The sequence below is a fragment of the Hyperolius riggenbachi genome, chromosome 6 (genome assembly GCF_040937935.1).
Source record: "Hyperolius riggenbachi isolate aHypRig1 chromosome 6, aHypRig1.pri, whole genome shotgun sequence".
In the NCBI taxonomy this organism is placed as follows: Eukaryota; Metazoa; Chordata; class Amphibia; order Anura; family Hyperoliidae; genus Hyperolius; species Hyperolius riggenbachi.
The window spans coordinates 259,018,506-259,031,966 of NC_090651.1; the positions used below are offsets into that span (position 1 = coordinate 259,018,506).

The following is a 13,461-nucleotide window of genomic DNA, read 5'->3' on the forward strand; positions in this document are numbered from 1 at the left end:
GTACTTTTTGAGAAAATCGATTTTAAAGTTTCAAAGAAACAAGAGTCGATTCATTAAAAAAAGAACCAATTCATTAAAAAGAACCGGATGATTCATGAACCATTAGTATAGCTTAGAATGCGTCCTGTGCAGGACGTATAGCTGCATGGGTGCACCGGGTGCCAGCCTAGGTGAGGGTGACAGGTGAAGGCAGGTGGGGAGAGACAGCAGGAGCCGGCAGCTATACAGTACGTTCTGCACAGGACGCATTCTAAGCTATACTAACGGTTCATGAATCATCCGGTTCTTTTTAATGAATCAGTTATTTTTTTTAATGAATCGACTCTTTGTTCTTTGAAACTTTAAAATCGATTTTCTCAAAAAGTATAAGGTCTTTTTGAAAAAAAATGTTTCCTCTTGTTCCCACTATTCTACTTAACATTCCCAGCAATTTTGGTCTTTCTAGCTTTTAAAGGGGCTTTGCTATTAACTGCTAAAGTTGGCAGGCATTTAATTTTCCCAGGGTCAGAAGGAGATTTTTAAAATCAATTTTCTCAAAAACTATAAGGTCTTTTTGAAAAAAAAATTCCCTTCTTGTAGTCACTGAAAAAACTCAGGTGTTAGACACCTTGAAACATCTTTTCCATCACTTTTGTGGCCAGCATAAATGTTTCTAGTTTTCAACGTTCACCTCCACATTGAAGTCTATTGCAGTTCGCAAAAGTTCCTGCGAACCAAACTTTTTGTGGAAGTTCGCGAACCGGTTCGCGATCCGAAAATCGGAGGTTCGGGCCATCTCTAATCAGAACAAGGAAAGACTGTGCACATGTGTGCCCTACTTTTGCCTTCCTCAGAATACATGAAAATGACTGCTAGTTCCTTTGAATTGTGTGTCCTGTTTTCAACTGTCATTTTTAAGTGCTGCTTTAGAAATGTAAATGGTTGCTGTGGACAACAGACCTATTCTCCACACATAAGGCCCTGGATTACAGGTTGATCTCTCTCAGTAGAAGAGTTATACAAGATCAGAGTATTGCCCACTAATCCTGCCACCAACGTCACATGACTAAAGGTGGTGACAGCTTGGTAAGGGCTGTTTCACACTATGTGTAATTTTCTGCGCTTTGTGATCCATTTCTGCATGCAAATTGCAAAACGCAAGGACATCTTCAAAATGATGAAATTTGCAGGAACCCTATTATACTACTGTGATTGGATTTCGATCTGATTTTGTGCAGTCGCAACATCTTGCATGCTGCAATTCTTCTGCAGCTCTCCTTGTGTTCCAAGCAGCTAGAGAAAATCCCAAATGCAAGCGCCAAAACAATCACACTGTAAAACCGCAAAGGGATCACAATGCATTCATGATTTTTAGTATATAAATATGCCAGCACAATTCATGATTTGTGCCGTAGTCTCACCTCATAGACTTTTGGTGTCATTTTAAAGTTCTTAGGTATACACATAATAACAACCAAAAGCACACACTATGATTTATTAGGACAAGTGAAAAAAAATTACAGAAAAAGTTATCCAGCTATCTGGTGCAACTAGTTAGCATCCTTGATCAATTAGCTTCGCTGTATACTTGCTCTACAGTAAAATGGTTACTATGGATACAGTTTGCTTATGGTCTTTGTTGTGTATACTGCTACATATGCATGAGGTTTTGAACTGAATTATACAAATGAAGATGCATGTTTATGACATTAAGTTAGGTGTTAGTGTCTATTTTATAGCCTGTATTAGGATAACATCAGAAATCTCCTTTGTCAGTTGTTGCTCCAGGTAACGGCTGGTTCCAGGTTTTCAGTCTTTAATTGATCATCCACAGGATCATGCATGAAGGCAGTTCTGTTTGCAAGGTCTGGGCTTTCTACATGAACCCCTTGGCACTGGGAAATCATGCTGTGGAATGGTTAAAATGCATGCTATTGCCCTGAGCTGAGGGACTTATTAAAAAATGCAGAGACTTTAATCAGGCCATCACCATACAGAGAAGTGTTTAAAGAAGAAAGCCAGGAAAAGAAGCAGGATAATCAGCTTTACTGCAAGTATAGCTTGTTATTTCTAAGTCCACTGATTAAAACTAAGAGCCTAGCTCTTCCTCATTATGCGGCAAGGTGAGTCATCCCAGAGACCACTGCTGCTAGCTTTGCTGTGCCCTACATATCTATTTTTAACCAGTTATATTTTCACAAGATTGTCCACTGGTGGCTTCACAGGTCTGTCACTTAATGTAGTTTTCTAGGTTTTGATTTTAAATATTTCTTTTGCTGTATACGGTATATGTTACGGCCAGAACCCGAAGTTTGGCCAGAACTAGAAGTGGCCGGCCACTTCGGGTTCTGGCCGGCCAATGTGCGAACTGGCCGCTGCGCTGCGGCCAATGTGAGAAATGCAACAATTCCTGTAAGGTTAATGTTATGTTGTGGCCGCAGCGCAGCAGGCAAATGTATCACATCTTAGTTTATTCAATGAAATTAAGCCGCCCGGCTTTTTCTCTGCCTCTCTCTCCTTCCCCCCGCCTCTCTCTCCTCCTCCCCCCGCCTCTCTCGCTCTCCTATGGGCAGCCGGGCGGGGACACGCGTGTCCCCTCCAGAGTCGTTCGTCGCGGCAGGGGAATCCTGCCGTTCTTGCAGAGCGGGTGCTGGCAGAAGCAATGTCTGCAGCCTCCCCGCTCTGCTCTCCTGCCGCGAGGAACGACTCCCGGGGACACGCGTGTCCCCTCCGGCTGGCCATAAGAGAAGGAGAGAGAGGCGGGGGGAGGAGAGAGGCAGAGAAAAAGCCGGGCGGCTTAATTTCATTGAATAAAGTAAGATGTGATACATTTGCCCGCTGCGCTGCGGCCACAACATAACATTAACCTTACAGGAATTGTTGCATTTCTCACATTGGCCGCAGCGCAGCGGCCAGTTCGCACATTGGCCGGCCAGAACCCGAAGTGGCCGGCCACTTCTAGTTCTGGCCAAACTTCGGGTTCTGGCCGTAACATATATAAGGGCAGCTTACACAGAATGTTTACTTTTTGTAGCAGTAGATTAGGGAATTTGTTTAATGAAGGTAGCCATATAAGCTCTTTTCCACGTAGAAACGAGAACGCAATTGAGCTGCTATAGCATTTTCCCCTAATTTGCTCTTCCATGATTGAGCTGATAGTATAGGAGTTTAATTGCATCTAAATCGCAGCAGGATGATGATTGCGCTCAGGAGGAGATCGCACCGCAAACGGATCGCACTGATGGAAATGTTTGCTGTGGTTTCCAGCAGTTATAACTGTACCTAGCGTTTTGTGATCCACTAGCGATCAGATTGCGAAATGCTGGTAGTAGCAAAGAGTCCTTAGACATGTACAGACTTTACATTGTTGCTAGTAATGCAAGGCACAATTTGGCATTTATAATATCAGATCAGCATATGAGCAGACATTGTCTGGTCAAGTGCATGGAGAGAGGAGATAGTGACTGTAAGTGGACCTATATCAATTGGATCAGATGGCAGTATTAATCTCCGTGCACACACTCAGTCACTGAGTGATCCTTGACGGTTTGGGACAAATGAACAACTTCAGAGCACAACTGAATTAAATGACAACAAAACAAAGGTCCACCATTTTAATTGTTAGCAGAAGTGTGAAAATGAGGCCCCGGAAGTTAGGAATTTAGTACATGGGAGAAGTGTGAATGGAGTGTTCACTTGTCATCATTTGGTACAATCGACTAACACCAATTTTTGTCCAAAACGATCCTCAAGGATCGGTCTACATGGCTGATAATTGCTGTCTTTTACTGTCCTTGTGACAATTTTTTTGAAAGATTTGTGGCCTGCGCGTAGTTTGCCATTCATTTTAAAAGATGGCACTGGCAGTCAAAAGTGTGTATACAGAGCTTTAAATATAGTCCAGCGCTGCGGAATATGTTGGCGCTTTATAAGTACAATAAATAAATAAATAAATAAATAATAATAAATTGTAGACCCTAAATACTTATATTTACAGACTGCCTTCAGAGAGACAGTTTGTCCAAAAATAGTTAGAAAGTAATGATTTAGGTTTGCTGAAACCATAGACTAAGAGATAAGTTAGGTTATGAATTAAGTAAAGGGTATAGGGTAGTGTTAAACTAAGTGAAAGGTTAGGGTTAGGCATCTGGTAGGGAACAGGTTACAGTCACGCAAAAGGTCTATAAAGGTGCAGTAGCAAGGAACATACAGTATTACCTTTATTACTGGCATGGTAAATGAGTCAGTCTGGGGTTAGGCATATAGGCTGGGAAGGAAGGGGGGACTTCCTTTAAAGTCCTTGCAGAATTATAGGAGCTGGATAAGAGTTACTTACTGGAGGATCTCTGTAGAGGAGGCCTATGAGATTGGGTATGCTTATACACACTTTAGTTTTCTGGCAGAAACTATTGGTTATTTCATCCAAAGGGAATCTTAAAGAACAACTCTCAAAGAAACTGTTCTTCTAAAAACCCCACATACCTATAGAGCTTTTAGCCAAAAAGACTAGAAACCCTAGACTAGACTAGACAAAGCTAGACAACACTAGAAAGCGTTTTATAGTTCTCTCATCACAGCCTGTGAGAAAAAATGCCTTCTTTACCAGCTGTATGTAACAATTTGTGTCCGCATCAATGCTAGAGCCATACCATGTAGCTAGGTTACACTTCTCTGTCACTATTCACAGAGGAATCATTTACTGTTTGTTTCTGCACTGCCCACACACACACACTGCTTTTTCACAGATCACATGAGAACAGCTGAGGGATTTTAAAATACAGAGACTGATCCAAAGAGGAGGAGGCTTACTTTATTCCTGTTCTTGGATGCCCCCCCCCCCCTATTCAGAATCAGATCTTCCTGGCTGTAAACTGTTTACTTTACACTGCGAGTCAGAGAGAGAGAGAGAGAGAGAGAGAGAGAGAAGAGAGAGAGATAGAGAGAGAGAGAGAGAGAGAGAGAGAGAGAGAGAAAGGAATACACAGAGCTGCAGCTGATGTTATTTACACACATTTGCAGCTATTTCTATCATTCTGAACACATTTTACTCACAGGATTACTGCTAGTGAAGATTGTTTCTGTATGCTGGATGTGCTGGACACAGTCCTTTATAGTAATGCTCACAGTGAAAACTGTGTAGTTAAATTCTCATACCTCATGGAGGTGGTAAAATTGGTCAGTGATTGGCCCATCAAACTTGAAAGTGTGTACCAGGCTTTAGTGTGCATTTACTTCACATAAGACCCTGCACGATTCACTATGGGCAATATTTTTTCTCTTATTACATGTTTCTACCCTTCATCTCTCCCTTATTCCATTTCCACTGTTACTTTAAACTCTCAGTAGAGGTATTTAACTGTTAATCTGATTTGTAAGAGCTGATATGTTGGATATTTAATGCATCTCCAAGCTTGTGTCTCTTGGACATGTACATGCAGTTGTGTCTCTATTGTGCTTTCAATATTAGAGGTATTTTAATGGACAAAAGATTAACCTTACATCACTTTAGGCCACGTCTGAAAAAGCCTTCTTTACCCAGATGCTAAACTACAGAGCTGTGTCCAACCTCCCATTCCAAGGGAAAGTTATTGAAAAGGCTGTATATCTCCAACTTGAAGCCAAAGTTTTAGGAAACACAATCTTTGACCCTGTACAATCTGGCTTCAGGAAACACAACAAGTGTGAAATAGTTCTTAATTTGGTCTGTAATGATCTGCTCATGGAAAAAGATAGGGAGAACGGAGAAGTGTTCCATCTTTATACTGCTGAAGCTATTGTTAGTTTTTGATACAGCTGACTATGAAATCTTGTTTACAGGTTGCAGGAGTACTGTGATAGTATTGATGGCTTAGTTCTCCAGTGGCTCAGATTCTTCTTGGCTTGCAGAACAGGTTAGGTCTCCTTTTGACCATTCCTGTTAATCCCTGTATCACTTAAATACAGTGTGCCCCAGGGTTTAGTCATTTATCTGTTGTTTTTCACAATCTACATGTTCCCACATGGTATATTCATCCAACAACACAGTCAAAGTAGAACAGCACAATTATAACTCAAAAGTCTTAAAGTGAACCAGAGACGAAGCACCCTCATGTATTTACCATATATCAGTGGGAGCATTAGAGAAAACACCTACCCTGCTCTCTGTTTCATTCTTCACTGTTTAGCTTGCTTCTTATCAGCCCTGATAAAATCCCCGACTGAGCATTCAGTCTGGCTTTGCTCAGGAATCATTATAGCTGAGTCATTATAGCAGAGCCAGAAGGGGGCAGGCTTGGGCTTGAAAAGACATCAGAGGAGACAGTCTCAGCTATAATGATTCCTGAGCAAAGCCAGACTGAATGCTCAGTCGGGGATTTTATCAGGGCTGATAAGACGCAAGCTGAACAGTGAAGAATGAAACAGAGAGCAGGGTAGGTGTTTTCTCTAATGTTCCCACTGATATATATGATAAAATACATGAGGGTGCTTCATCTCTGGTTCACTTCAAAGAGTAACTGTTAGGCATTATATGTGAAATCAATTTTCTATTTTAGGCTGTTACATAGACAAAAAGGATGCTAATAAGGCAATGCAAATAGTTAAAATCTTTCTTACTGTAACAATTGTGGAACTTTCTCCGTGATCAGCGCACAACGGCGGAAATCCTCCACAAGCGTGTAATTGCAGGCACCCAGCAAAAGGTGCTACGCACCTGTAGAGGGAAATTCCTGTCGGCAGATGGCGCTGGGGAGTGCAGAGGAACCAATCCTCTGTACCTCCACAAATGCCAGACAGGAATTGTACGAAGCGCAGTACGCAATCGCAAGAGAGGCGATTGCGAATGAAAACGAGCAAAGGGACAGGTTGTATGTGTGTGCGCCAATCCAGTCGCCACCCCGCGACCGCGCACACACAACAGCAGAAATGAAATAGGAAAGCGATCACGAGAGGTGCGATCGCCAGACGTGACACAAGGCAGATCAGAATAGAATACAAGGGTAGCAAAGGCACAGCAAATAATACAATGAGAAGATGCGGAAAATAACAAACGCTAGCTAACCGCGAACACCGCACTCATTCGCAACAGTGCACGCGGTTATGCGGTCTCCACGTGATAAGCACAATAGAGACAAGCACGCCTAACTAACCATCGACAGACAAACATGAAACAGAGGACACGAGCGCTTGCTTAACGGTTACCTCACCGAGCCTCCAGCAAGCGTAGCAGACAAGACAGACACACGAAAACAGGGACAAGCGAGAGATAGGATCCCCAGCGCTAGCGAAGAGTGGCTAGCGCGATCCCAGAAGACAGAACAGAAGGATCCCCAGCGCTAGCGAAAAGTAGCTAGCGCGATCCCAGGAGACAGAACAGAAGGATCCCCAGCGCTAGCGAAAAGTGGCTAGCGCGATATTAGGAGACAGAACAGAAGGATCCACAGCGCTAGCGAAAAGTGGCTAGCGCGATCCAGAGAGGCAGAACAGAAGAGATAGCTGGTAGCAACCGCTGCACCAGCTATACTCCAAGAACAGAGATCAGAACCATTTCCTGTTGACCACAGTGGGCGCTGATCCTCAGGTGGTGGTGGTGACACGCTGGAGGACGTGGGATGGCAGCTGGTGGTGCGCAGGCTAAGGCAGATGAGCCCGGGAGGTCTGGAGCTCCACTTGTCAGGACCACGTGGGAGGGCCGGAGCAGCCAAGGTGGTGCCGCGGAGCAGGCTGACAAAGTCCCCAGCGGTGGCTGGCTGACACAGTCCCCAGCAGTGGCAGGACCCGGTGCTGCTGGTGGTTCCCTCCAGCGCAGCATCGGAGGTTGAGTGGAGGCAGCGTAGGCAGCGGACGATGCTCGGCCGCATGGTGCTCCTCCCGTCCCCCGGCTGCGATAGACCCTGCCGGAGCCTACCGGAGCCCAAAAGCCTCTCGTCCTCCTGTCCTCCTCAACCCGCTCAGCAGCCTGCGATGCGCGCCCGTTCCCCAGAGAGATAGGGGAGATCGGGTAAGTGCAGCGAGGGTGAATTAGGGAGAAAAGTAGAAAAAAATTCGGAGCCCTGTGGCCGTGGCGTCTGAGTCCAGCGCCATCTTCATTCCATTTTCTATTATTGCTAATAGTTCCTCTTTAAAATTAGTAAAAGCTTTGGCAATGTGCTAAAAATGATCTTCTATGTAAAATACTCAGTGTAATTTGCCTTCTTAAAACAAAAGCTTTAACTGAGCAACTGTGGTGTCCCATAATGCATCACTTCTAAATACGCAAATTATCTCTTTTTGCCCCTGAAGCCAGGCTTACACCCAAAACCACTGGTGTATAGCAAGCCTATACCTTATACGTTTTACAGAACCCCATCAACCCAACATGACAGCCTGTTTTGGACTTCTCTGAGTAAAATGCACTATAAATTACCTTTCTCCTATGTTTCTGTCACTTACAGAAGGCAGTTAAAATGTTACAGATCTGACAGGTATTGGAATAGTCCATCTTTTCATGTAGGATTCTGCAGGTTGCCTTTATTTTCAAAAGCACTTAAGGCCCGTTTTCACTACAGTGATGTGGGAATGCATCAAAATCTCTGTAACCATGTCATATAATTGGATGTGCAATGCATACTTTTGTAGTATGCTGTCCGTTTTTTTCCCCACTGCATGCAAAACTGATGACAGCCTATTGATTTCAATAGGTTGTGATTCCCTGTCCAATTTTGCATGCAGAAAATATATGGATCCTTTGTATAGATCCTTTGCAAGGACTGAGTATCCCCATGAGGAGATGGACTAGTCTTAAGTCACTCAGATCTGCCAGCTTTTTACTGACTTCTGTAAGCAGGAGCAGCATAGGAGTAAAGTCATTAAAGCTGCTTTCACACTTGGTGTGGTGAAATCATTATTGATCGCAAAGCACCCGAGAAAACGTATTACACGTTATAGTCTCGTGCGACCAGATTAGTGAGGCATACTTTGTATTGAAAGTATGCCTTACTTCCAGGGTTAGTGCACAAGTTGGCCAGTAATGCAATGCATGCAGCGCGTTACTGCTACAGGACCCGCCACTCTATCCATAGGGCTGTCACTGCTCCTACAACGGGATGTGGCGATTTTGTGCGATGAAAATAGGCGACTTAATTGCCATTCAAGGTGATGCCCTTTCCCCATACCTGATGAGCTGCACATGGAGCAGGCCCCCAAATTGCTAATGATAAATTGGCTCCTGATTTTATGCCACTGTATGTGTGTGTATCAAACAACATGAATTGTGTGCTGCTATTTCCATTGTCTTTGCTAGCCTTAGCAATGTCACCCTATGGCTTTCTTGAATGGCACTGCTGGCTGTATTGCATGACTGGTAGCTTCACTGGCAGAGACTATATAAGGGGATCCATCTGAAAATGGTGCCTGCGAATAATGGCGCACGGTGTTGCCGCTAATCTGTTTGCCGCTTATCGCTATTTAACGTTAAAGCCTTATTGTAATTTAGCGTTAAAGCCTTATCGTTATTTAGCGTTAACACACAGAACCCTCTCTGTACCTATCCCTAACCCCTAAACCCCCCCTGGTGGTGCATAACCCTAACCACCCCCCTGATGGTGCCTAACCCTAACCACCCCCCGGTGGTGCCTAACCCTAACCACCCCCCTGGTGGTGCCTAACCCTAACCACCCCCCTGGTGGTGCCTAACCCTAATCAACCCCCTGGTCGTGCCTAACCCTAACCACCCCCCTGGTCATGCCTAACCCTAACCACCCCCCTGGTGGTGCCTAACCCTAACCACCCGCCTGGTGGTGCCTAAGCCTAAATCTCCCCTGGTCGTGCCTAACCCTAATCTTGACAGTGTTACATTAAATCCATTTACTGTTTTGCAGTTAAATAACGTCTGCAGTTGGCTTATGTAGGGCGCTATTGATAAATAACGTTACTGTGCACAATAACGTCTGCTGTTTGGCATATGAACGGCACTATTGATAAATAACGTTACTGTGGGCAATAACGTCTGCTATTTGGCATATGAACGGCACTATTGATAAATAACGTTACTGTGGGCAATAACGTCTGCTGTTTGGCATATGAACGGCACTATTGATAAATAACGTTACTGTGGGCAATAACATCTGCTGTTTGGCATATGAACGGCACTATTGATAAATAACGTTACTGTGGGCAATAACGTCTGCTGTTTGGCATATGAACGGCACTATTGATAAATAACGTTAGTGTGTGCCGTTTTTCTTCTTTTTTCCCTGTGCGCCATTATTATGCAGTACTAACGATAAATAGCGATAAGCGTATCTTTTTAATGCGGCGCCATTTTTATGCATAGGTGCTGTGCGCCATTATTCACTGATCCGATATAAGCACAGGCATTGGACTTGGAGAGAGATCACATCACAGAGCAGAGTTGATTTGTGTCTGAAAGGAAACAGTATAAAGTCACTTGTCTGCTTGAAGATTTTGATAATACTAGTGCAACATGTGTGTGAGCGTGGTACAAAGCAATATCTTTATTTATCCCCTTTGGGTAACAGACCATAAAGGAAAAAAAATGTGTTTTATTATTTTGCATCAGAAGTGGGGTGGGCACATTACTAAATCATAGTATATTATCTACACTTCTTATGTTCATATTCAAATGTATCATTTTGCTAGTCATTTTTTTTGTTTTTTTAAGCTTGGCATGAGTAGCCACATGATGTTGGAGTTAATAATTAACTTATCAGAAGTTTTTTGCTCTCTGCACAAGTAACTGAATAGCTTAGCATTTATTTACTTATTTCTTTTACACTGAACAGCTGGGTTTGATACCAACGACATGGAAGTGCTGGAAGCAGCTAAAGTGGAATCATCTGTAGGTAACCAAAAGTCTTCCTCAGATGCATCTCAACTCATAAACAAGAAGTCAGAAGACCCACGAGGTCCTGGGCCATTCTTTTACTTTGGTGGTGGTAATGGGCTACAACTGTAAGTAACTTGTCTTGATCAATTAAAGCGGAACTGTAGATAGGTATCAAACGCACTGTTTCATTTACCTGGGGCTTCTGCAAGCCCCCAGCAGCCGTCCTGTCCCATGCCGGTCCTCCACGAGTCACCATTCTCCCGCCGCCAGCTACTTTTGGTTTCACTGCCGGGCCACTGCGCCTGCATGGCTCTGGCCACGCATATCCAGAGGGGAACGTGAAGAAAAGATACGCTTGGCAAGATTGCGCTGGCCTCGACTTACAAGTCGAGGAACGGAACAGCGATGAGAGAACGGAGGCTTGTGGAGAATTGGCGCGGGACAGGACGGCTGCTGGGGGCTTGCAGAAGCCCCAGGTAAGTGAAACAGTGTGTTTGATACTAGGGATGGTCGGAATGCCAATTTCCGATTCCGCGGTAAATCCGCATTCCGTCATGTACCGATTACCGATTCCGCCTTCCGCTACCAATTTCCGCATTCTAATGCGGAATTTCCGCCGGAAATCGCGGAAATTCCGCCCGACTTTAACATCGATTTTCTCAAAAACTATAAGGTCTTTTTGAAAACTTTTTTTTGCATCTTGTTCAGAAGATTCTGTTTAATAAACCCGAAAAATTTGGTGTTTCTAGGACTTACGGTGGCTTTGCTATTAACTGCTAAAGTAGGCGGATTTTTACTGTAATATAAAATGCAGAAAATAGGCAGATGCAGATTTTCTGCATTTTACATTACAGTAAAAATCCACCGACTTTAATGGTTAATAACAAAGCCCCCTTAAGTCCTAGAAACACCAAATTTTCAGGGTTTATTAAACCGAATCTTGTGAACAAGATGCAAAAAAAAGTTTTCAAAAAGACCTTATAGTTTTTGAGAAAATCGATGTTAAAGTCGGGTGGAATTTCCGCGATTTCCGGCGGAAATTTCCGCGATTTCCGGCGGAAATCCGCCTACGGCACTTACATTACCGATTTCCGCATTCCGATGCGGAAATGCAATTTCCGATCGGAATTTCGGAAATTGCATTTCCGCGGAATCCGAATGAGCATCCCTATTTGATACCTATCTACAGTTCTGCTTTAAGAACAGTGCTTGGCTAATGCATATTTAAGTTCGTGTATTTATGTGGTACACTCTATTTAATGATCCCCATAAGCAACCTACTTACAACCCTTGTGGGCTCTGCTGTGGACATGACAGTGTCAGTCTTTTCATAGCTAGTGTTTTTATGCTAGGTACACACCATACAATTTTGTGATAGATGGTTTGATAGATAATTTTCGTCATGTCCGATAGTATTTCCGATCTTTTTTCTGGTCGATTTCTCATAGAAGTGAATGGAAATTGATAAGGATAAGAGAATCGAACGGAAAATCAAGCGGAAAAATGATTGGACAGAAAATCGACCGAAAAAAAGCATTGTGTGTACCTAGCATAGGAAAGGCAGTGCTGATACGGTAATTGTACCTGTTAACATTGGATTCAGAGCCCCCCTTTTTTTTTACACTTTCACTGTCTATGCATTTGCAGCTTTATATGAAGTGGGGCTATATAATTAGTTGGTTATATATCCTGGATCCTGGATAACAAGAAAGTGCCAAAGCTGGTCTACTGCTTAACTTCAAGAAAACTAAAGTCATGTCATCTGCTCCAATGAACCATCTGCTAAATGATGGAGAAAAAGTAGAAGTTTTCATGACAGGCTCTGTCATTTTTACCTGGTAATCTTTAAGGATCATTGGGGTTGATTCATAAAACCTACCTTACCTTATCTCTCCTTACCTGTTTTTCACCTGATCTATAAAATAACTTTTTTTTAACTTTAACCTCCCACTCCAAAAACATCACTCAAAATAAGATGCTTCTGTTTAACTTCAATAATACTTTTATCAACATATGTTTTGGACATTTATGCTTGTTGGGTGCTTAAAAGGCTTTATATAGAAAACGTGAAAAAAAACAATAAGGAAAAATAATTCAACTCCATCACACTTATCAGTATCAGAAGAGGAAGGTAGACACACAGATTAAACAACTGCAGTGAGGAGGCTCAATAAGGTTGTGTGAGCGACCAGTTCCAAACATTCATTGTGCTCAAAGCAAGGGTATAGGCTTCATATGCAAACAAGAGAACTGGGAAATGTGAGATTGGCACTATTGAAAACTTTTATTGTCATGAAAGGTGCATATGCATGAACAGATCAGGCATAGAAAGTAGATTGGTGTAGTGCACTTCAAGCCTCAGAAGAAGCTCAGATTACAAGCGAAACGGTCGTCAGGCTGTGCACCCCCTGGCGGTATAGATAAAAATGGCACACAGAGCTGGGGCAATAGAAATGGCTCCGCATTGACTTCAATTATATAATGCTATTTAGCATTATAAGTGTTAAAAATGGTGCATGCAGTGTGCCTTACACTTATAATGCTAAATAGCATTATAAGTCTTAAAAAATGCAGAAGGCTAGTGTTATGCAGCGGGGGTCAGGGGGGAGAGGCAGCGGGACACGGGAGGGAGTAGGATTAGGTGGAGGGAGGATGTGTGCATAGGCATACATTACCTT

The 13,461-nt window shown here is 43.2% G+C and overlaps 1 protein-coding gene across 6 annotated transcripts in view; it reads left to right on the forward strand.

Moving 5' to 3' along the window:
• The window catches only part of TTLL10 (tubulin tyrosine ligase like 10), a 144,547-nt gene that overhangs the window by 44,525 nt on the left and 86,561 nt on the right, over positions 1 to 13,461 (forward strand). For 5 of the 6 annotated variants that reach the window (XM_068240752.1, XM_068240747.1, XM_068240750.1 and 2 more), the window contains one exon: positions 10,740 to 10,908. In XM_068240752.1, the coding sequence (XP_068096853.1) occupies positions 10,740 to 10,908 (169 nt within the window). Of the gene's footprint in view, positions 1 to 890; positions 1,066 to 10,739; positions 10,909 to 13,461 lie in introns of those variants that run through there. The other variant, XM_068240753.1, reaches the window with a different exon arrangement.